Source organism: Macaca fascicularis, chromosome 1 (genome assembly GCF_037993035.2).
Source record: "Macaca fascicularis isolate 582-1 chromosome 1, T2T-MFA8v1.1".
Classification (NCBI taxonomy): domain Eukaryota; kingdom Metazoa; phylum Chordata; class Mammalia; order Primates; family Cercopithecidae; genus Macaca; species Macaca fascicularis.
In genome coordinates this window covers 125,029,747-125,054,137 of record NC_088375.1, presented here as the reverse complement: position 1 = coordinate 125,054,137, position 24,391 = coordinate 125,029,747, and the positions used below count along the sequence as shown (strand labels likewise).

General features: G+C 48.1%; 2 protein-coding genes across 11 annotated transcripts in view; both read right to left on the bottom strand.

The window, feature by feature from the left end:
* Positions 1–581: 581 nt before the first annotated feature.
* On the bottom strand, positions 582–14,736 carry MYBPHL (myosin binding protein H like). 6 transcript variants are annotated; one of them, XR_006695966.2, is made up of 10 exons: positions 14,572–14,736; positions 6,063–6,151; positions 5,315–5,510; positions 4,937–5,076; positions 4,670–4,829; positions 4,110–4,246; positions 3,010–3,196; positions 2,103–2,146; positions 766–808; positions 582–684 (listed from the first exon to the last, which is right to left on the bottom strand). XR_006695966.2 is itself a non-coding variant. In XM_015431701.3 (9 exons), exons 1-8 carry the CDS (start codon positions 14,714–14,716, stop codon positions 2,136–2,138), a joined length of 1,065 nt encoding a protein of 354 aa, XP_015287187.3. In that variant the 5' UTR covers positions 14,717–14,736; the 3' UTR covers positions 582–808; positions 2,103–2,135. The 6 variants fall into 6 exon arrangements, 3 of the variants coding, with proteins under 3 accessions (XP_015287187.3, XP_015287198.3, XP_015287214.3); XM_015431701.3 differs by having other exon boundaries at positions 582–808; XM_015431712.3 differs by lacking the exon at positions 766–808.
* A 2,512-nt stretch (positions 14,737–17,248) lies between these two features.
* SORT1 (sortilin 1) overlaps positions 17,249–24,391 on the bottom strand; it is an 89,627-nt gene continuing 82,484 nt past the window's right edge. For all 5 annotated transcript variants that reach the window (XM_073999923.1, XM_073999926.1, XM_005542475.5 and 2 more), the window contains 3 exons: positions 22,388–22,494; positions 21,981–22,104; positions 17,249–21,762 (listed from right to left, as the gene is read on the bottom strand). In XM_073999923.1, the coding sequence (XP_073856024.1) occupies positions 21,748–21,762; positions 21,981–22,104; positions 22,388–22,494 (246 nt within the window). In that variant the 3' untranslated portion in view covers positions 17,249–21,747. The remainder of the gene's footprint in view (positions 21,763–21,980; positions 22,105–22,387; positions 22,495–24,391) is intronic.

The following is a 24,391-nucleotide window of genomic DNA, read 5'->3' as shown; positions in this document are numbered from 1 at the left end:
GACCTCGTGACCCACCCGCCTCGGCCTCCCAAAGTGCTGGGATTACAGGCGTGAGCCACCGCGCCCGGCCTAATTTTTGTATTTTTATAGAGATGGGGTTTCACCATATTGGCTGGGCTGGTCTCGAACTCCTGACCTCAAGTGATCCATCTGCCTCAGCCTCCCACAGTTCTAGGATTACAGGTATAAGCCACAGTGCCCAACCCTCCAATTTCTTGAGTATCATTCCAGCCCTCAGGTCTTGGGGCTCTGTCTATAATTAGTTATGTTCATACTTGTGTTCTGCTGTTTGCCTCTTTTTGGAAGATGTGTGTCCTGTTATCCCAACTTAAATTGGAAAGCCCATAGAGGCAGAGAGCAAGTCACCTTCGGCATCTCTTTCCAGCACTTAGTACTGTAGAGAGTTGAATTCAGTTGTGTCGTAGATGTCTAGGGAAAAGAACAGCATTAGAAACCTCTGTGGAAGAGAATGTGGATATGGGAAGAGAAAGGGGAGTCTTAAGGCCCTGTGATTCCTTATAGCATGGCTAAAGGATGGCAACTTTCCATGTGTTGCATAGAAAGTCTCAAATACAGGAACATTTAGGCACTGGGGAGCCACACATTTATTTAGATGAATCCAAACCAGACATGGTGCCGAAGCTCCTTGACACAATCTCACCACTGGCGGGCTTCCTGGAGGCACTGAAAAGACATAGCACTTTGTAGCCGTGACAGCAAATGGCCAGAGGACACCAGGCTGCTGAGGGCACCATTCTCACGGACCCTGGCTCCTGTGCCATGAATTCACTCCATTGCCGGGCACTGGCTGTGAGAGAGGGAAAGGGGTAACTAACACGAATGCAAGTATCATTAACACAGAGAGGGAGGGGAGAGAGGGAGAGCTGTCTCTGCAAGCCGACTGTCGGAGAGCGCTTTCCTGAGAAGCCTGTACTTGTAATGCATCCCTTTGGGCTTTCATTTGCTACATACCAGTGAGAGCCTTAAATAAACGTCTTATGGGATCAAATTCATTTCCAATTTCCATCAGCCAGCAGCTACAAGTCAGAGAGGACACTGGGAACTTGTTCTCTTTAGTTCTGTCTCAAGCTTCTTTTTCACCTTATGCATCAATTTGTACATAGCATGCCTACTGTGAATGACAGAAAATCTAAAGGAGCTGTCAAGTTCTAAATGATGAGCTGAGTTGCCTTTTGCCAATAATGTGCTGCTTGGGACCACACACCTAAAGGTTAAATTATAATTGACATAAATGAGAAGGAGGATTTTCTTCTCTTGGAAGGGAAGGAATCTATAAGCTTCAAAGTAAAAAAAAAACAAACATATTAATCTGTTTTTTTACCATGCTTATGATCCTGAGGTGTTTACTCAGTCAGCAGGAGCAGCCTCCCCTGTCCTTATGTACCCCACAGGCATAAGGTGCTGTGACGCTCGTGGGTTCCTGCACTCCGAATTGTTCCCTTGACATCTTTTCCTACAATACCTGCCCAGCTCCCTCCCCTAGAACCTCCTTATGATTAGGTGGATGCTGTCACTCTTCTTCAGAGGACCATTAGGTTTAATTTCTACCATCAACTTGAGAAGTTCAGATGGAGAGAGGATATGACAAAAGCAGACTGCATCTAGTATACATTCTCTCCACAGGGATGACAGTATTCGCTTTTAAAAACAGGCCGAGCGCGGTGGCTCATGTCTGTAATCTCAGCACTTTGGGAGGCCAAGGCGGGCAGATCATGGTCAGGAGATTGAGACCATCCTGGCTAACATGGTGAAATCCCGTCTCTACTAAAAAAAAAAAAATAGCTGGGTGTGGTGGCAGGCACCTGTAGTCCCAGCTACTCAGGAGACTGAAGCACAAGAATCGTTTGAACCCAGGAGGCAGAGGTTGCAGTGAGCCGAGATGGCCCCACTGCACTCCAGCCTGGGCAACAGAGCAAGACCTCATCTCAAAAAAAAAAAAAAAAAAAAAATGGTTACAACAAAAGTGGTCACTAGTGGATACATGACTGGAAGGCTCAGGAATGCACCTCTGTCCCTGACTCAACAACACTAGCCATAAACAGGAACTAATCCACTGACACATCTTGCCTCTCTTTACTTACCTTTGTCAGAGTACCACGTCTTCTTAGGTGTCCTCAATTAGGAACTGCAATAATTAGGACATTTATCAGTGTTAACATCTCAGAAATCTCTGAGAAACCTTCTTTCAGAGCATTAGCATTAGAAATAGAAATATTCTATTTCAGGTTTTTGGGGAGTCAATGGTGCTAATTAGGTAGTCTATACATAGAGAAGAACAGGACATGTAAGGGCTCATTCATTCTCGATTCATGCAACAAACAAAGTGCCTACTGTGTGTCAGAAACTGGGCTAGACACTGTGGGGACAAACGCAAATAAGACACTGTCCCTGCCCTCAAAATGCTTATAATTTAATAGGAAAACATCTATAAATAGAAAATTATAAAACAGTATGTTAAACACAATGATAGAGATCTGAACAAGGTGACAGGTATAGATAAGTGATTAAATACTTTAAGGAAGTAGAGAGGATATGCAATATTACCTGTAAACAAACAAGAGGGGAAAGTGAAATAAAGCCCGACAAACAGCTGCAGCTTTCCTAGGCTGAGTCAGAAGATCGCACAGCATAAAGAAAAATGAGCTGAGTGAGGACCGGGAGACCTGGGTTCTTTCCACCAGTGCCAGGTGGTCAATCAACTGACACTGGAAATCATGGGCAAACCAGTTCCCCCCCTGTACTTTCGTCTTCTCTTTTGCAAAATGGAAATACAATTCTTCCTGTATTATTGAATTGCGATGGGGAGAAATGAGATTGTAGATAATTAAAATGTCTCCTCCAAGACATCCTGATGATGACAGTGATGAGAGGGTCCAACCGAGGAGCCCCTTCTCCACCTAGGCTTGCGTCTCTGGCCCCTGACTCTTCCACCGGTGGAGAGAGGAGGTGGCTGGCAACCTAAGGCACTGGTTCTCCTCTTGCCCTTACCTTTCACATCCACCCGACAGTCCACAGATGCCTCCCCTAGGGGGTTCACCGCCTTGCAGGTATAGATGCCTCCATCAAAGGGACCGGGCTTGCGGATCTCTAGGGAGCAGATTCCCAGGTGAGTCAGGGCTCTGTACTTAGGGTTGCCTTGGATATCCATCTTGTTCTTCAGCCAGATGATCTTGGGCTGAAAGACAAAGATGAGGGAGGCAGCAAGGAGGGGCAGGGGTAAGAACCAATAGTCTTTCTGTGCTCAGTTTCTGGGACTCTGTCTACATAGAGATAATGGCTTTCTGGAAGGCTCCCTGTTCCTTATTGTGGGAAGGGGTTCCCCTTCCAGTACCTTCAGTAGTCGCCCAAGCTCCTTCTCTTGGTTGAAAATAGCGCCTGAAGCTTCACTTTCTTCGCCAATATTTCTGACTGGAAGAAAACTGCTAACTTCTATACCGTGCTCTCAGGATCAGAAGCACTGAGCATCAGGCTCACCTGTTGTGAACCATTCATATTCTGTTCCCACTGCTGACTTTTGAATTGCCTCTGTTCCCTCTGGTTAGAGAGTAGCTTCTAGAGTGGGCTCTTGATATCCCCCTTCTGAGATGTTATCTCCATGTAGTCTGGCCCAGACTCGAAACCCAAAAGGTTCTTGGTACAGGTTATTAATGGTGTTTTATGCTGTGTGTGGAGCACGATGACTAGATTGTAAATAGAGAGCCTTGTTCAGGATTATGGCCAAAGGCTGAACTCTAGGCAGCTTGCATGTGCACGGCCCTGATGGGATGAGGTACGGATGGGAAGGAGAAACCACCAGGACTCCGTCACTCCTACCAGAGACACAACTTGAAGCACATGCCTAATTGCCAGCAGGTCAGTAAGCAACATTTTCATATATGAGAAACAAACACTCAAAAGGAAATGTCATTCTCATTAGTCTGTCTTGGACTCCAAGCACCCCGACTGTTCCTAAATACCGCGCTGTTGAAGAGGCAAATGGCGGTGATGGTAACAGATGTTATGTTACAATGCTCTGCAACTCAGCTTACGTTAGGAGAGGCAGGAACAGAAAGCAGCTCAGCACAGCACCCCCAAGAGCCCCCACTCACCCGGGGAGAGGCACGGACACAGCAGAAGAGCTGGGTGTTATAGCCGGTGACTGTAGTGCAGTCGGCCAGAGGCTGGGTAAACTTTGGGGCTTCAGAGAAATCTCGTTGGGCAAATCCCTTGATCTTGTAAACAGTAGCTGAGGGCACCAAGAGGGGCTGGGATGTAGCTTCTGAGACCCCAGCCCTCATCGACTCGTTATCCTTAGCCTTTTCTTTCTTTCTTTGTTTTTCTTTTAGATGGAGTTTCATTCTGTTGCCCAGGCTGGAGTGCAGCGGCTCTATCTCAGCTCACTGTAACCTCCACCTCCCGAATTCAAGCAATTCTCCTGCCTCAGCCTCCTGAGTAGCTGGGATTACAGGAGTGCGCCACCATGCCTTGCTAATTTTTGTATTTTTAGTAGAGACGAGGTTTCACCATGTTGGCCAGGATGGTCTCGAACTCCTGACCTCAAGTGATCTGCCTACCTTGGCCTCCCAAAGTGCTGGAATTACAGGCGTGAGCCACTGCACCCGGCCTATCCTTAAGTCTTCCCAGCTCATGGTCCCCGTGCCTCCCTTACCTGCTTTCTGGATGTGGGCGAGGTCCGTGGTGATGGGGGCTGTTTCACTGAGTCCGCATTGGTTTTCAGCAAAGACACGGAAGGCATAGGAGTTGCCGATGATGAGATCGGAGACGATGCAGCTGGTGCGGTGATAGTGCTCCAGCACTGTGAACCACAGCTGCGGGGCCGAACATGATGCCAGAAATCAGCCACTCCATGTGGAACTACCAGAGGCCTGTCCCAGCGTGCCCTCTTCCACCCTCCTTCCTCCCCAGCTGGCCTCACCCCAGATTTTGTGTCAGCCTTCTGCACCGTGTATCCCAGGAGTGCTGTATTCCCCGTATCTTGGGGAGGTGTCCATTCCAGGGTCGCGTTGAAGCCCCAGACGTCCACTAGCTTAATACTCTGAGGAGGGCCTGGCCTCTCTGAAAGGGCAAAGCCATGGCAGTGGGCGTGGCACAGCCCACATGCATTGAAGTCACTTCAGGAGTGCCCCAGCCCCTTTTCCTGCTCAGCTACCCTTCCTGTGCCCACCCTGTGTCCCAGACATGACGTGGGGGCCTTGCCCCAGCTTCCTCAGCTCTCTGCGCTGGCTCCTGTTCAGCCTGGAGAGGGAGTTCCTGAGGAACCCCCATCTCCCACTCCCCGTTCCCCCCGCCGTACCAATCACCAGGATGTCAATGGTGGCGGTGGCCTCCAGCCCGCCCAGCTGCACACGGAGTTGGTAGCGACCTGAGTCAGCACGTTGGGCTTCTCGGATGAAGAGGATGGAGTCTCGCTCCCCATTCCGCACACTCACACGGCTGGTGTCCAAGGCACAGCCATCGTGTGTCCAGATGGCTTGAGGTTTGGGCTTGCCCTGAGGAATGAGGGTAATGCTTTGAGCAGCCCTGAGAGGCTTCCTGACTCTCCCTGCTGCTGTAGGGGTCCCGTCCACCCCAGGTCCACAGGGAGGCTTGACTTGGAGCTGCATATGCCTTGAGTTAGAAGTTGGTCGACCCTCCCGGGGGCCTCCTCCTTTCAGCAACAACCTAAGGATCTTGGGAAAGGGGGATGGCTTTGAGTCTCCCAACCTCTGAGAGCTTAGGTCATGAACATCCGGGGCAGCTGTGACCCAACTGAATAGCCACTCAAACTGCCAAGAACCCTTCTAACTGCAAGCTCCGCAGCCTCTGCAGACTGAATGGTATGGATTAGCCTCACACCATCTCATGGGTGCACATCCAGTCCTATCCAAACCCACCCTCAGGAGTGCAGAGGTCTTTTGGCCTCAGACTTCTGGTGATGTGACCCCTTCTATCCAAGGCCGGGAAGATTGCCCCTCTGCTAGCAGGACTCTTGGCATCTGTTTCCAAATCGGAAGCCTGGGCTGGCCCCAGACATGGACCCAGTATGGTTCTCGCGTGATCACCTGGAATGGGATTAGTAGGTTCACTGTGTCCCCAACCTTCCGGATGTAGGTCTGCCTCAGGGCCCGAGGTAGCCAGATCTTGGGGTGCTCTGAGTGATGGAAAGAGAGAAAATAGGAGATGGATACTCAGAGAAAGTAAATCCTGCCTCCAGCTGCCTGCTGTGGGTGGGTGGCCCAGGAATCAGTCACCAAATTAAGCCTTTCTTAGAGGGAAGGGGAAGAGTGCTCCTATCATCCTGCTGGGATTTGGGGATGAGGGGTTGGCTTAAGGAACACCCTGGGAATGTTAAAGTCTCAGCAGAAAGAACACTGGAGTGCGAGTCTGACAGTTCTCTTAATTTGTAACTCTCAAATGCTGACTTTCCATCATCTCGAGGCATTCCATCCTGATGGAGGCATTTTTATTTTTCTGTTTATGTACAGACCAGCCTAGTCTGTGTGGTTTGTCTTTCCACCCTTTTCTACATTTGTCCTTAATACCATTCCTTTTATCAAGGCCACTTTCCATGTCAACCCTGACCTCCCAGTTAAGTCTGAGTCTGAGGAGAATGCTCTCCATTCTGCAGGCAGAGTCAACACCCTGGCCTCCCCAGCCGCCCACGGAGACAGCACTGATGTCACTGCAGAGGGAGCGCATGTCTGGGTCCCTTCCTCTGCATGGCCACTCTGCTCCCGGGCTTCTTCCAGTTTGCTGAGGATCATTTTGTACAGATTCTGGGACAGATGCGGTCCACCGCTCATTTCCCCTTGATCTCCCCGGCCTGCCCCAGTGAGAAGTGGAGATTAGATGGTGTGTTTGAGCTTCCAGGATGAAGACAGGAGAGGCCTGGAAAAGTGCTGAGTGTAGGTTTGGGGAATGACCAGGTGTCATTTCTCTCCTCCTGGGATGCCTCACACTGTCTCGGCTGGGCTCTGGTGAGCTGTCTCTACCTGGGCTCCCTCGGGGGCCTGGCTGAGACGGACACCATTTTCTGGCCTTTTCCTGGCTGCTGTCTCTTCCTTTCTCAGGCACAGGCGTTCGCCTGGCTGATGTTATCTTCAGTAGAATGTGATAGTGCTTCAGTTCCCAACAACCCAGGATTCCTGCCGCAGTTCATTCTTGGCAGTTGGAAGAACTTCACCTCTGGTACATTCCTGTGGCAAACAGCATGACTGCTTGATAGTGGATTCCAGACTCTTTGCTAACGCACACTTCTGTGAAAATACTTCCCTGAGCATTCACTATGACATATGTCTGTTTACTTATAGATGAACTGTTGAAATATGTACATTACATAACACAAACATGTAAGTGACGCAACTGAAACAGAGCTTCTACTGTGTCCTTCCTCCAGCTCAATCGGCGAGCACTGTCCAGAGAACTTGACTCCCGGAGTCTCCCCATGATAATCTCAAGGTCGCGAGACCTTTGCAAATGAAGATCAATAGCAATGTACAGTGCACACAGTCCGTTTGATTTCTGCAGTTTCCTTTTGTGCTGTGTGGCTTATGTTTTCACCCGGGCTGTGCCTGTCTTAGACTGCACCTCAGGAATACATGATGAGGGGACTTGATGGGTCTGCGTGCCCGTCCTCCCTGCCCTGCGCAGGGCTTGACGGCCTCAGCACAGATGCAGCAGTCCCAGGCGGCTGAGCGACCCTGCTGTGGCTGCCCTCGGCTGGGCTCTGGTGGCTTGGGAGGGGCGGGGCATGAAGAACAGAAGAAGCGTTTGTGTGATGGGCTCCTCTCCTGTGGCCATCTTGGCAAGCAACCAAGGAGTTGAAAACGGGTGGATATGACTTAAGGGTGTTTTGAAAAAGAGGGCTGTACTTGGAAAGGAGGGTCAAAACCTCATCTTGTTGGGCTCGGTTTCCCACTGTTGGGGGAGGAAATAACCCTTCTTACATTTGCTGGAGAGAAGGTGGCTCCGCTGTCCCTGTGCTGCCTCCCTATAGAATGTCGGCGTTGGGAAGGGGCTGTAAGCACCAGAACAAGGAAGCTGGGAGGAAGAGGGCTCCGAGAAAAAAGCCGGTATTCTGGAGACCTCCCGGCTAGCGGTGACGATGTGCCTGGCAACTGAGACTCCTGCCTCCCCATCTAAGATTGTGTGTCTGCAGGACCCATTCTCAGAGCACTAACTGTGTCCTGCCCGCCAGTGTCCCCCCGGCACTGAGCACCAGTCAGGGCTCAGAGAGTGGCCTGCCCCTGGAGGGAGGAGGCCCAGAGGGAAAGCAGGAGCTAGACACACCCAAGAACTGCAAAGGGTTGAGGTGGGGAGAGGAACCCAGGTCTTCACGCCTGGCAGAAGTGCCCGCTGCGGCCCGCCCTGCCGAGACCTCAGGTAGGGAATGGGCTGTCATGGGTGGCTGTGAGCTGATGTATGTGTTTCCACCTAATGTTTCTTAGAAAAACACCTTGGAAAATATTAGCGTTCTTACATCTGAACCAAAGAGAAAAATGAAAGAAACAGGTTTATGTGGAACATAAGCTAAGGTGGGGGAGTTAGGGGAAGAGGAGCAGACTGGCCCTTGAGATCTAGAGAGGATCCCAGCTGGGCAGAGAGAGCAAGGAAGGAGGCTGCCCGCGAGGACGGTGGTCTCTCCCGTCCTGGACGGCTCCGTTGCCGGTTCTCTGCTTATCAGTGGGTTTCCTGACAATGGACTCTGAGGATGAGCAGGTGAGGCCTCTGCTCACAGCAGGCTCCTGGCTCCCTGTGGGAGGGCAGAGGAGGGGCGTGAGGCTCACACAGCTGACTATGTGCAGAGGTGGCAGGAGACAGTGTGACAGCTTCAGACGCCCGGTCAACAGGTCAGCAGCATGCGCTCCAATCGCCTCCCAACCCAACCTGGGTGCAATCTGACTCTTTGCTAAGAATGTGAATGCCGGGCTCATTTGAGGCATCTCTTTTCACACATCTGCAGTCAAGCGAGGTGTAAATTGTACTGACCTTGGGGAGGCATGGCTTTCCCTGATGCCCAAGGTCTTTCTCCTCCTCAGATGCCAGGAGGGATGTGAACCAAAGCCTAGAGCCTTTAAGAGCCTAGGTTTTCTAAGAGCAGGTCTGTGAGAGTCACAGTTTGGTTTTCTCCCTTCATAGGGTCTTAGAGAAAAGGCATCTTGAAAAGTCCTTTAAGGGCCTTTGGTTCTGAGCTGGGCTGCTCTCAGTCCGACATTTCTCTCAGACAGAATGCTGTCTAATTCTTTCTCAAAGATTCTTAGAGAAGACTACTTTAGTCCGGGCACAGTGGCTCACACCTGTAATCCCAGCACTTTGGGAGGCTGAGGAAGGTGGATCACCTGAGGTCAGAAGTTCAAGACTAGCCTGGTCAACATGGTGAAACCCCGTCTGTCCTAAATATACAAAAATTAGTTGGGCGTGGTGGCAGGTGCCTGTAATCCCAGCTACTTGGGAGACTGAGGCAGGAGAATCACTTGAACCCGGGAGGCAGAGGTTGCAGTGAGCCGAGGTCACACCATTGCGCTCCAGCCTGGGCAACAAGAGCAAAACTTCATCTCAAAAAGAAAAAAAAAAGAAAAGAAAAGAGAAAACTACTTCAAGTCCAAAGATCTTGAGTTCTGATTAGAAAATTCCTCCTAATGCCTACCCTACTTTTATCCTGCTAAAGTTTATGCCTGGTTTACTATTCTATAATTGTTCCTATCCTCTCATAATTCCCTTTTATGGGATCAGTCTTTCTCCAGCGGCTCCCTAGGGGCTGTATAGTTCAGACCAATGTTACTATGACCTAGAGAGACAAGAATCAAGATGGAAGCACTGGAGAAGTGGAGAGGGTGTGTGTGTGTGTGTGTGTTTGTATGAGGGTGTATGTATGTGTGTGTGAATGCGTGTGCGTGAATGTGTGTGTGTACGTGCACGAATGTATGGGTGTGTTTACGTGTGTGTGTGTGAATGGTGTGTGTGTGTACGTGTGTGTATGAGAGTGTGTGTGTGAGAGAGCCTGCATACACACGTGCCTATGTGGGTGAAGGGTCACCAAAAGAGGGGGAATGCAGGAGGCTAGCTACGGCTTTGAAACTATCCAGAGGTTTCCAGAAATCCAAGAAGTACCAGGATTTCTTAGAGAAACATTACCAGATGCCTAGGATGTGGCCTTGGTCTACTCAGAAACCTGTCTCGAGGAGTGCAATGGGAAAGGAGTGGGGCAAGAGTGTCACTTTCTTGAAGACCATGAAACTAAGGTCAGAAAAAATAAAAGGACATAGGAACAGGCAACACTTCTTTGAGGAAAAGACTCCACCCCACCCCGTCCCAGTGTTACAGTCGTCCCCCTAGTGCTTGATGGTTTTAGCCCTGGCTCACTGTCTCTCCAACACTGCTCCAGGCATAATTCCTGCTGGTCCCAACACCCATGTTTCCAGTCCCTGTAGGGTCTCTCACATCCAGCCCACCACTCCTCCAATAACTTTGTCCTCTCCTAATTCAGCCACTGGTCCCTGTGGCTATTTCTAGACCAACAGCTACAATCCTTCTATGATCAGAATTACAAGCATCCCACTGTCTCATCACCAGAGATGGCTGTCTAACAAAATGTATGTTACCCCTTCTGTAGTGTAGCTATCTCTGAGAAGTGGCTACCCGGCCACCTTTTGCTGGACGGCCATGAGACTAGTTCTTGCCAATGAGACCTAAGTGGCAATGGTGAGAATCACTTCTGGTCCCAGGCTTTGAAGAAGTTAGATTTCTATTTTCTCCTTCTGCTAGCTGTACGCAAATGATCACGGGGCCCTAAGGAATGGCAGAGCCCCAAGATGAAAGAGGCCTGGGTCCCTGAATTACCACATGGAGGAGAACTATCTGCAGAATACAGTTGTTTTCAGTTCTTACGCTAGTGAGAAAGAGATGTCTGTCATTCCTGAGACCAATTTGTTTCATTCACTAGTATACCTAACTAATATAATCTTTATCCCTTTAGCTCACTTCCTCTAATGCTCCAACACCAGCAATTCTTTGGCACCACTGAGATCTGTGATCCATTGTCCTACCACCCTCTCACTACCTAGCACCCCTTTCATGTCAGCACTTTCTTCACTGCCCAACTTAGATTACATGGTCATTATTATACTCTCTCTCTTGCACTCACTCAAATCCCTGAGTCCTCTTTGACTTCATTGCACTCTCCTGGCAATACCTAACCCTGGTTAAATAAACTTCCCACCCACTCAGTGCCTGTATCTGCACAGAGTAACAGGACTAGGGGAAAATACAAAATTATGTGGAGTTTAACTTGAGGGCCATTAATAGTGACCACCACCTCCAAGTGGACCCTGGCAATTCTACTAGACTTCCCAAGTTCACTCGGTCTCCCATTCTCCTGGATGACTATTGCACACCTTCCCCTTCTAAAACCTCCCTACCTTCTCCCTCATTCTCATTCCCAGTTGTTGATCTTGCTAGTGTCCAAGGCCCACCTACAGTCTATTCTTAACATGGCCAGCTGGAAAAATCCTTAAAATCTACAGTTGGTCCTGTCAGTCCTTACTCCCAGTCCCTGCACTGGCTGTCTCTCTGTCTCGTAGACAAACCAAAGTCTTCACAGCGACCCTGCTACCTCTCAGACTGAAATACTGCCACTGTCTCCCTCTCTGTGCTACAGCCACAATTGCCCCAACCCATAAAGCACACTCCTGCCTCAGGGCCTTTGCAGTTGTTCTCTCTGCGTGGAAAATATTCCCCCAAATATCTGCATGCATTGCTTTCTCACATCCTTTAAGTTGCTGCTCAAATGTCACCTTATTAGTGAGGCCCTCACTGAATATTCCATTTGAAGCAGGAAGCCTGCATGCTTCCTACCCGCAGCACGTGTTATCCCCGTCCCTGCATTAGTTTTGGCATAGCATTTCTCACCACCTGACATATTAGATATTTTACTTGTTTATTTATTATCTAGCTCCCTCTGTGAGAATGTAACTTCCATAAGGGCAGTTATTTTACCTATTTTGTTCATTTCTGTAATTCTGGCACCTACCCGGCCACCTTTTGCTGGATGGCCATGAGACTAGTTCTTGCCAATGAGACCTAAGTGGCAATGGTGAGAATCGCTTCTGGTCCCAGGCTTTGAAGAAGTTAGATTTCTATTTTCTGGCACCTATGATGAGCACCTGGCACATCATAGGCACAAGCTAAATATTTGTGGAAGGAAGGAGGAGGAAAGGAATGATGGAAGGAAGGGCGGGAAGAAAGGTCACTCCTAGGCATGAGATTCAGTTTCCCATGTCTGGAAGACACAGAACAGTTCAGACTGAAAGAGCACACACAGTCAGTTGGAGCGATGTTGCTGAAGTCAGCAGATGGGCTCTCCCTCCTCCACCTCAGCGTCTCACCTTCTCTATGGGAGGGATGCAGCTTGTTACCCAGCCTCTCCCTGTTTTGGAAGCTCTCCTCTCGCCCCTGCCAAGCTTTGTCTCCAGGACACAGTGCTCAGTGTAGTGCTGAGGACAGACATAGAACTGTTTACCAATGCCGGCCACCTACTCCTGCTTATTTAGCCACGTAGCAGGCTTGCCAAACTAAAAGCTCATTGTTGGCCATTTGCAGTTGGTTTTGATCTTGCAAATTAATTTCTATTTCTGATGCTTGCTCTAGTTCCCATGTTTTCACATGCTTACTGTGATATTCAGTCCCAGAGCTCTCTGTAAGGAAGAGGAGTTAGGAGGAAGAAAGGCTTTGGAGCTCTCAGGTGGCTTAGGGGTCATCTAGTCCAGGCCCATGGCACCCTGAAGGATCTTTAGTGGGGGTTTGTGTGTTTTTTTGTGTATTTTTCCTGGGGCAAGAGTCCACAGCTGTCATTAGATTTTCCTAGGGGTCCATATCCACCAAAAGGTTAAGACCCTGATTTAGTTCATCTCCTCAATTTACAGATGAGAAAATGGGAGTGGATTGACTTGCCTCGGGCCACAGAACAGAGCCAAGATTTGAACTCTTGGAACTTCTTTGTTCCAAGTAGTTAACAGATGCACATATATTTTGGAAAGTATTCAAAGGTATTCTTATTGCCAGTGACTTCTAGGGTACCACTGGGTTGAGCCACTGGGTGCTAGTGGCCCTGAGGCCTGCAGTGTACAGAGCTGCCGCAAACAAGAGGGTTTGGGCTGCATTTGCGGGCCCGTGACTGGGGGCTGTCAGGAGCTGGCTGCAGCCAGAGGGGAGAAGCATGGGGGAGATGAGCGCCCTCCCTTGGGGTTTTGGGGAGACCAGTAGAGACAGCCAAGTCGTCAGCAGTCTCAGCTCTCATTCTCCTGCTGCCTGTCACTTATTCTCTGGGCCTTTTAAGGGAAGAAACTGGTTTTCTGCCTCAATCACCCCAGCTTAATATATTAACACTAACTTCTGCTCCCATCTTCAATGGGACAAACTTGGCCAGCTCTCTACCCTTGACATTCAAACAGTTTCTGGAAACCTGGCCTCTCCCATGAGGATAAGAAGCAGAGAGTATCTGCTGCACAACCCTATGGAGGCAGAACGCAGCCTTCACCTCTCACTTGGAAATATTTGATCATTTATTTACGTCTAGTTTGACCTCTTCCAAGGCACTCTGGATCATCTCAGCAATCCTTTCAACTACCCTGATAGGTAGATGTTACGAATCACCATTTTACAGAGCGAAAATGGAAACTAAGCCGTTCAGTGACTTGTCCAAGGTCACAGGGCTATTAGAGGCAGCACTAGGAATTGAGCCTACAGCTTTGCCTCCAAGTCTAGTACATCTTTTCCCCTGCCTCTTCCTGCCCTGGGAGTCCACGTGTTTCTTGTTTGTGGTCTTTTCATCCTCTTCACTCAAGAATTCCAGGTGAGCGCCACGAAGTGGTTAGCTACAGAGGCCTCAGTCAGGGCATTCGGGGATGGGTGGCAGGAAGCTGGGGGTTGGAATTCGTGCCAACCACCTCCTCACTTGGGAACGCCTCTTTGCTGAGAGGCGCACAGAGACCATCGTGAAGGGGAAATCGAATGCTTCTCCCAGACGAGCTCCACCTCCGTGGAGCTCAGACTCTGAGGGGTCAGGATCTCCCATGGGAGCATCTGGAGGTTGGAGGAGGTCCTGACCCCGTGGCACTGCCCAGCAGAAGGCCGAGTGTCACTGTGCTGCCCCACTCTTAGCCTCCCCATTGCCATAGCTTTTGATTTCCCTGTTCCTTCTGCAGACAGCCACTCTCTCTCACCCCTCAGTCCCTTCCTGACTGGCCATTAGTATATCAGGTCCTCCCGTCCTTATGACAATTTTTTAAAAGGTAAAAATATAAACAGATCATTTTTAGTCACTGTAAAGTGCCACCAACATCATCACTGACTTCTCAGCTAAAACACAAAAACTTAGCAGAGACATTTGAGCAGCAAGTCAGACTCCATCAAGGACAGGGGCTGGGGGCTCCCACGAATGATCTCCAGCCTAAGCACCAATCCTATAAAGTCTTTAGCTCAGCAAAAAACCTGAGGTGCCGCCAGGAAAGTGGCAATGTCCTCCCCAACTCCCACCACCCGGCCTCGCCAGCCTCCCCACCCGCCATGGGTCACCTTCTATAGGGGGCAGGAGCTGGGGAGTGGGGCTGCCAGCCCCCTGTCCAGGTGAAGCCTGGGGTGGTTCAGCATCTGCTGGGCTGACTTCTTTCACCTTCAGCTTGGATCCTACGGCCACCTCCGGAGCTGTGGCTGCCTCCATGCTGGGCCTTCCCAGAGGCTGGGCTCCAGCTCTAGATTTTCACTGCTGGTGATGAGGGAGGGGCTGAGCACCTGCTCCCAGGCTGGCCTCCCGGGTCCCAGCCACAGGGTTACGTAACTGGGCTGGCCTTCCCCACTCAGCTACGCCCTGCAGAAGGGCTGAAGTAGGGGTTGGGGGAGAGAGGAGGATCAAAGAGCAGCCAAGAATAGCCCCAGGAGGAGGACTGAGGTGGCCCGGTTATCTCGAGAGAGAGATGACACCCCCCACAGCACCGGGGGGGAGGGAGAGCTTGAACACAGACCATCCACAAGGGACCTCTGATTTCTGTCGGGAGGGTTGAGTGACATCTCTGCTCCTGACCTCCAGTTCATCCCGCAGGGCATTCAGGTCCCAAAGAAGGGGCCCAGGATCAGCTGACTCACAGCAATACCTGAACTGCTCTTTCTCCCTCTGCTCCCACATTCAATGAGTTGTAAAGTCTTATCAACTCGACCTTTACAGGGCCTGTCCCATTCTCCCCCGCTCCCCAGAGGGCAGCGGGCACAGTGCAGTGGTAGGTGGAGACTGCACTCACACTGGCTGCCCGGGCACCACTTGGGGCTCTGTCACCAACTAGCTGTGTGACTCACAACACATCACAGTCTCTCTTCAGTCTGTTTCCTCATCTGTAAAATGGAGATAATTATAACCGTAGGGTCGTTGTGAGGATTAAAGAGGTAATCTCTGTAAAGTGCTTAGCAGAGTGTACCCGACTAAGTGCTTGATAAATGTAAGCTATTTTTAGGTCAGGCCAGCACTTCCCCCTTTGAGAGCTGTCAATGGCTGCCTTGCCTATGAGATGAAGTACAAATAAAGGGAGAGGCAGCAGTGGTAGAGGGAGGCGAGCTCAGAGGACCTGCGTGTGACTTCTGGCTGTACCACTCACTCACCAGCTGGGACTCTGGGCAAATCACCAACTTGGAGTTTCAGGTCCCAGCCTGTGAAACAAGGGATGATGCCATGATTGTGTTGAGGATAAAATGATACAATCTATAGGAAAGTGGCCAGCTCACAGCAGGTACTAGTCACATTAGTAGGATTTCCAGACTTAGCAAACCATCTTTCTATACGTGTTGTACATGCCATGGCCACTGCCGCTTTCCTGTCATACTCCCACCTTCTTATCTCCAGAAGCCAGCATCCCTCTGCATTTTAAAATGCCTTAATTTTAGAGCAGTTTTAAAGTCACAGCAAAGTTGAGTGGAAAGTACAGGGTTCCCGCAGCCCCTACTTGCCCCTGTTATTTTTTTCATGAAAAAAAAAAATGGGTGCAGTTGAATGAATGGACTGACTTCTTACTCATTTTGCCCTCAATTTTGGGGTAAATGGTAAGATCCCAGGAGCCTGTGTTATCTTGGGGTGACAGAAGCTCACCCTCTTTGTAACTGGTATAGGGGCTGAGGTCCAGGACAATCTGTTTATTGGGGCCTTGGATGGCCTATGGGGCTGGTTTGGTTGGCAGAAGACTGGGTTTTTGCCATATCAGAACTAGTTTGAAGGTCTTCCTGAACTATTTTTCTTGCCTGACCCAGCCAAGGCCCCGTTAAGTGTGGACAGTCCCCTAGCCAGGAGACCCCAAATACACCCCCTTTTACGCAACACATAACCCATCTTTTGGTGAGGAAATTGGCCCAGGCTGAATCTTAGCCCTTTGTTGGAACGAAGGTGTAAATAATCAACTTTAAGATGCAGGTTCCTAAGCTTTGCCCATCAGAAAGTCTAATTCAATAGGTCTGGGATGGTATCCAGAAATCTGCACCTAAAAAAACCAACCTAGTGATTCCGGCACAGGAAATCTTAGAAGACCATATTAGATAGAATTCCTTCAAATAAAACGACCTTAGATAATGTCCTGGTATAGAAACTCTCCCATCAGATGGTGGCCTCAGAAACAAGGGCTTTGCCCTGTCATCTTCAGACCAAGATGCTGGAGTATTACATGGAATATTGCCCCAGGCTAGCAGGGTAGGATGGCTAATTGTTCCAGACGGGTGGGCAGGAACCTCTCTTAAACGCTTTGCAAGGTCCTTAAATGAAATGGACAAGAAAGGGCCAGTACGAACAGCAAGAGAAATGTAAGAGGGGCAGATGGGAAGTTACAAAGCTGAACTTCTCAGTGCCGCCAGGTGTCAAACCTGCTGAAAATAACACAGAATTCAAGGAGTAATTATCTGTTGCTGTGTCCAGAAGGAAGAGTGTAGCAACTGAAACCTGTGAAGGTATGTGGGGTGGGTGCCTAGACTTTCTAGGCACTGGTCGTACACACACCCACAGGAGGAAGATCTGTATGAGCACAAAGAGCAAGAAAATGAGGTAATTTACGGCTCACATTTTGTGAGTCGTTTTCCTCATAGATGACCGAATACATTTCATGCTATAAATGTACAGTCCTGGCTCTTTAACTGGCCTGTTCTCTGATTGCTAGAGTCTGATTCTGAAGCTAGAAAACTGGAAAATGTATCATATTAACAAACTGTAACTTAGTCATTTCAGTAGGTTAGGTAACAAAGTCCAGTCTGTTTTATTTTTAACCCAAATATTCCAAATATACAGAAAATTACCAGTACAAAGTTAAACACATTCAGATTTATTTACACAATGCTAAAGAAATTTGAGTTTTATTTCCATTTTGTGGAATTTTATTATGGGGCCTGGCTTTAATGTGTAAGTGATGTGGGTCACTGAAACTCGATTATCCCACCTCACATGCAATTTTCTGTCCCAAGGGAATAGAAAACTTCGGTTTTTAGGGCACATGCAGTAATGATCTTAATACTGCTTTACACTTTCGTAGGAAGGCAGCTGTCCCACAGCTTGGGGAAGGACCACATGCTCAGAAAGGGAACAAGAGAGAGGGTTGAACAACAGGCACATGGGGACCCTGAGCATTTCTGTGCACAAGGAAAAGGAGAATATAACCAAAACCTCCTCCCTAGAGGTCCAAACACAGGAGGTGGGCCAAATCATCAGGGAACAGTCAGTCACCCACTTGTGGCTGAGGGCATGCGGAGGATGAGAACTACATTAAGGATCTGGGGCATAGCAATAAATCATTACCATGTACACTATACAGTTTATATATGTATATATGTACACACACATATATATAAAGGTACAGATTAGTTTGTTATTCCTTATAAACAAGTACACTTAAGAATGTACTGGTGTGAAGAAATGCATACTGCAAGTTGTTTCGAATTAATTTTCTGACTCTTGTTATTGTAATGCAACCTAACCAAGAAATCAACATGCTCCTGCTATTTCAATGATGCTTCATGAGGGGAAGGCCTGGGCTCTGCTAGGGCAGGATGGTGCTCCTAGAGCTACCTGAGCTGGACAAACCTGTGGCAGATGGAACAGAAAGTCTGGCACCTGCTGACTCTGGCCCTCCCTGTCACTTCATCACACAGCAAATCTTAAAACTTTGGTTTTTTTCAAAGGACATTTAAGTCCATGTTCATTTTCCTGCTTCAGGGAAGATGGCAGCAAAGTTGAAAGCCGAACCCTTTCCTATTTTAGCAGTTCCAAGTATCCTGGACGAATATAGGGGCGAGGGGCTACACTGACAGTGAGCAGGATGCACTCTAGGTCATTGTGGACAGGCACGGAGCTCTTGAGAGCGCTGCTCAAAGAAAAGGGAATCTCTACCTGGATGGTTGGCCTGGAAACTAAATAATGACTAATGCCAGGCCAGTCCTGTTATCCTAGGGTGGGTGTGGATGGCCCTGGGCTCCTCTCCGTATCCTGGTATCGTGACGAAGGTCATGAGAGAACCAGCTCTGGTTTACAGACTCGAGGCAGAAGCTGGAGGCGGTCAGCACATTACCAGCCTGTCAGGGATGAAAGGCAGCTTGGGCATGGAGAGGCCCAGAGGCAAGCCTCAGAGCAAGAGAGAGGAGGTGGGAAGTCCATTCAGAGGCAGACACCGATTCCAAGTTCCAGTTACAGCTGATCTATGGACCCTCCCGAGCCCACCCCCAGAACTGCCGCAACTCTTCAAAGGCTTTTATTCTTTGAAATAGAGTTGCCGTTGAATTAACAGCCTACAGGAGAGACCAGCCTGGGCTGTGGTCTCACTAGAGCCCAATGCCCCCTTAGGCCCAGAGCAGAAAGAAGAGTGAGTTCCCTACCTGGATTTAAGAACTCGGACCACTTTGGACTGGTATGTTCAATCTCTCTTATAATGCTAAATTCCATTGCTGAAGCCTCCAGAAATGATCTCTTCTGCTACATCAAGCCTGGGAGTTTACACAATGATACACTATGTTTTACCTTCAAAGACAATGTTCCTAACATGAGTAGGGCAAATTAGAAACGTTTTTTTTTTTTTTAAAAGCTGTAACGGATTTGGGCTGTCTTACTCTCTGGCTGAGGACATACATTTGTGAGTGAGCAGGTTGATAAAGAAAGCTAACTAGCCAATAATGAGAATGAGTCAGGCTGGCTGTCAGTCTTCAAACCAATGGAGCTAGCCAGCCTGGGGTGGAAACCAGGGTGGGGAGGGAGACCCCTCAGTGGAGAGTCCACTTCTGCACTCTTGAGCAGTGACCCTCAGTGAGGGGAAGGGCAGTTTCTGCAAACACATAATTCCCATTACTTTTGTTTTCAGCCATGAAAGACAGGAAAATACAATTTTCTGTTCACCAAGGTGGCAAAAAGGTGCTAAATACTGCTCGGAAACAAATGCCACTGATCCCTGTCATAAAGAACAGCAAGTCATCTACATGAAGGCTGCCCTGCTCAAAGTGGTCAGCACTCAAATGCATAAAGATTTCCAAGAGTCCTGAAGACAGCCAGCCAGCACTGCTTATCACACACACGGGAACCCTGAACAACTGACTCCATCCCAAGAACATTGTGAGGTTCAAATGACATTATGCGAGTGAAGGTGCTCTGAAAATTTGCTAAGTTCCACAGAAATCCCAGATATCATCATAAGCGAAGAGCTTATAATAGCCATTACCAATGGCTAGCTCCACTGGTAATCGTATATGGGTTAGAGAAGAATATTAAGTTTCTTAAGTCTTAAAATGAGTAAGAGGATTACCATGTATTGGTGCATCTACCCACAGTGAGTACATGCTGGGAGAAAGGTAAGTGGTGTAAACAGTTCTTTTACGGGCACCAAATCCACTTTGGGCAGGAGGGAGGGTAGGACAGAGGGTGACGCTTTCATTTGTGAGCTGGCGTATCTTTGGAATTATTTTTAATTTTAAAACCATGCAAAATGAATGAGCAAAAAGACCAGTGCACTCCAGCCCTAACCATATTAATTATCTTCGCAACAACTGCCTTAACTTTATTTTCTAACGGAAGCTCCCTGACTCATTTAATTCTACTGCAGTTTCAATGTCTCTAAAAGTCTCCATCCACTCTCTCCCCCACTTTCCACGCAGCTGTTAATCCATTCTGGGGAGGAGAGAACTTAGCCATCTGCTCACATTCTGATGAAAGTTAATTTGGCACTTAAAAAAAAAACCCAAAAAAACCTGACTTTCTAGCCACAAAATAAACTAGTAGCAAATGGTATCTACCAAAGAATGTCCCAATCATAATCGCTGGGAGAAACTGTGACCCGCACAGTAGCTACAGTAAGACCAAAAACTTTCCATACTATATTCCTATATAGCAAATATTCAAGCTGTATTAAAACGAATTATTGCAGCTTTCCATTACTATATGGGCACCCCAAAATTCACCCAACAACATTCTATAATTTATTTAATTTAGAGAAGTATCAAATGGAAAACTTTTTTCAATTCAAAATAAGAAATTAATGTATCACACAAAGCATCATCTAGACTGGAAGTGTGTTTTCAACTGGTTCCTCCAAAATTTTCGTATCAACAAATTACTTGGTGAGGCCAGAAAAAAGTGGTGAGAAGGAGAGCCTGGTAATGAAATTCTAATTTTTTAAGTCTATACATCTGAAAAAATCTCTAGTCCTGGTTCCATGTACAACAGCAACCTAAGAAGCAGCAGAGAGGCAGCCATTGACATGATTCAGCAATGAGCCACATGACAGTTAAAAAGGGAACATGGAAGACTGTGAGGTTCCGTCTTCGGGGGGGCCACACTGTGTACCCGACAATCAACTCTAGGGAAGAGATCATTCAGCCTGGGCAGACTTCCAGCTAAGTCTGTACCCTGTCCTTGAGTAAGTCCACTGGCACACACACAAAGCACAGCTTGAAAGATCTCAGAAGAAGCAAGAGTTTCTCTTTTAATAGGTGCTAAATCTAGTCAATTCTCTGCTGCTCCCTTCTTCCTGCCCCAAGTTAAAAATATTGCTCTGTAAGTTTTCCTGATTTACCGTGTGGGAAGCACATGTTTAACTTAGTTGTCAAAGGGCAATTAACAAAGGTATTGCCTAATTAAACAGGGGAAAAAAAATCACTGTGGTCTGTGGTCTCTGAAAAACACAAAAAAAGGAAGTGGGATCTGTGTGAGGAGCTGGTGTGCAGTGTTCTTGGAGTAGGACTGTCCCCAGATGGAGAAAAGCTGGCCAGGCTGTGCCAGCCTCTGCAGCCTGTTTTCATCTCTACAGCTGCTTCGTCTCGCCAGCAGAGCCCAGGGATGGTACCAAGTACACTGTGAGAGCTGATGCTGGAGTTGGCAGATGCCCTGGGGCAGGCGCCATGCAGAACACACAGAAGTGAGGTTAGTGAAAAGGTCCCTTCGACTTCCATTTCATTTCCCTTAAAAAACAAAAAACAAAAGCCCATACTTTGCAAAGAGACAGGACAAGAAATAAGAAGTTAAAGAATTTAAAATGTCCCCCTTCTTCTCAGAGCCAATTGTAAAAAAGTGCTCAGGGTTCCCCACCCCACCCTGCATTTCTTTAATGTAGGTCCTTTTGGCTTTGATGGAAGCAGCAGAAACAGAGCTGGGTCCCTCGCAATGGGAAATTTATTTCCCGAAGTTGGAGCCACAGGGAGTGTAAGAGGTACTGTGGTTCCACCATTCACGCTGGGTCCAGCTCCTCTGAAGAGCTATTCCAAGAGGTCCTGAAAAAGACATGCACCATATTACCAACAGACCACAACACTCCTATTTCAAAAGCAATCACCTAGTTTTTGGGCTTGCCAAATATTATAGTCATTAAGTTGCCTTGGCCCTGGCATATCTTGATCACGAACAGAAGACAAATTTTTTTTCTTGTATTTTTTTTTTTGCGGGGGTGGGGTGGGGTGGGGTACTACCATTCAAGAAGAAATAGCCTCACCTCATCTGAGTCGTCATGATAACCACTTTTATTAGTGTGGGAGGCTGTGTCCAAAGCATCCACACCATCCATGCCATTGGCCTCTGCATGCTGCTGCAGCACAGAGTATCGATGCACCAGGAACCTGTGAACAGAAACCTCCTTAACACTTGGGTGGCACACAGGGGTGCGTTTCTTACAGGACTGTGGACTTTCTCAGTTTTATACACTCAGGAACACATCAGACACAGAAAACACAGTCCATGGTCGACATAGGAAAAATGTAAGACATGAGAAGATTTGGGCCTGATTTTTCAGGAACAGTACTGCAAGTACCTAGTTTTTGCCAAGAGCAGACTCAGCCACATGCCCTAGACTAGCCTTCTGGCTTGAACTCAGTACCTTGGATTGACTTCTGTGTTCCTTACCTTCCCCCACAGACATATTTCTTCACAATGAGCACTCCTGCTATGACTGTGACCAGCATCAATCCCACGATGGCCAGGATAATTGGAACAGAATTTGACTTGGAATTCTTGAGAAATTAAAGCACAAACACAAAAGTTTTAGGCATGCATATCCTAGGACTGAGGTCAAAGCAGCCACTCATTCCCCTCATCTCCTTGTGAATGATCTGCAGTCCTGATGTGCTTACGGATGGCTCTTTTCCAGCTCCCCAAGATGAACCATCTCAATGTTACCAGGAGAATATTATAGCTGGCAGAGGGTCATCTTAGCTCCAACTGCCTTGAACCTTCAAATTCAGTGCCTTAAATGTCAAAGTTACCCTGGAAGCCTTGGCAACTGCCTAGATCAAGTATGACTGCTCCACAGCACCACTGTTCACAAGTCTTGGGGCTTAAGGGTGGAGCAGGAAAGGGAGACTACTATAACAGTGGGCCGAATGCCTAGAGAACAGGGTCATTATCTGGGAAGAAGCTGTGTCAGAAGAACCAGGCAGGCCATTATATGACACCAAGATTTATTTTTTTACTTAATTTTGATATCTTGTTACAAATAAGCCTTATTATATCATTGTTTGCGTGTGACCTACCTGCTTCTGGGTGGGAAATAGGGAGTGTGTGTTTTCAATGTATCCCAGAGGAGGCGGAGCTGGATTCTGGGACAAGCTGTGTCCCTGTGGGCGGGAGTCCTGTGCAATCACACACACGAACACTGAGGAAAGTCACCAGGAGCCCAGGACAAGGGTGCACAGAGGGAGGAACTCGCCCCCTTACCAATACACGCACCCATACACTCCTCTCCCATCATGTCCTTAATCCCACCCCTTGTCAGTCCTTCATCCCTTAGAACAACAGAGAGGAGGAACTGCAGGTGGTCCAGCTTGACCTCCTCTATTACAAATTGGGAAACAGGCCTGCTGTTTAGCATCTGAAGTCATGCTGTTGGTCTAGTGCTTCATTATCAAGAGGTTTCCTCTTTACACATCTCCAATTCTACAGGTAGTTCAGTGCTACAGATTTGGACGCAGCCTCATGACCTTTTTTTTTTTTTTTTTAATTGAGACAGGATCTCACTCTGTCACCCAGGCTGGAGTGCAGCGGTATAATCACGGCTCACTGAAGCCTTGACCTCCCAGGCTCAGGCGATTCTCTCGCCTCAGCCTCCTGAGTAGCTGGGACTACAGGCATGCACCACCACATCTGGCTAATTTTTGTTTTTTTTTGTTTTTTGTAAAGATGGGAGTTTCTCCATGTTGTCCAGGCTGGTCTCAAACTTCTAGCCTCAACTGATCTGCCCAACTCAGCCTCCCAAAGTGCTGGGACTATACAGCTGTGAGCCACCACGCCCAACAGATAACTTGCTTCTAAATCAAAACCTGCTCATCACCATAGCTCAAATTTTCACTTTGAACATACTTAACATGACTTGGTCAAAGATCCACCCTACCTATTGCCCAGTGCTCTTCTCTTCCACACATGCACAACTCCAGGTCATGGCCCTTCACAGACAACCTTTTCTTTTTTTGTTACGGAGTCTTGCTCTGTTGCCCAGGCTGGAGTGTAGTGGCACGATCTCGGCTCACTGCAACCTCCACCTCCCAGGTTCACACGATTCTCCTGCCTCAGCCTCCGGAGTAACTGGGACTACAGGTGCACACCACCACCCCCAGCTAATTTTTGTAATTTTAATTTTTGTATTTTTAGTAGAGCCAGGGTTTCACCATGTTTGACAGGCTGGTCTTGAACTCCTGACCTCAGTGATCCACCTGCCTTGGACTTCCAAAGTGCTAGGATTACAGGTGTGAACCACTGTACCCAGCCCATAGACAACCTTTTTGAATTTTCCTAAATGACTCTCAGCCTCAGAAATTTCCACAACTGTATGATTTTAAGAATTTTACAGCTTTACAGAATATCATCCCCCCATCCTCAATAAAAAAGGAGCTTTCAGTAGGGTGAGCTTATCAC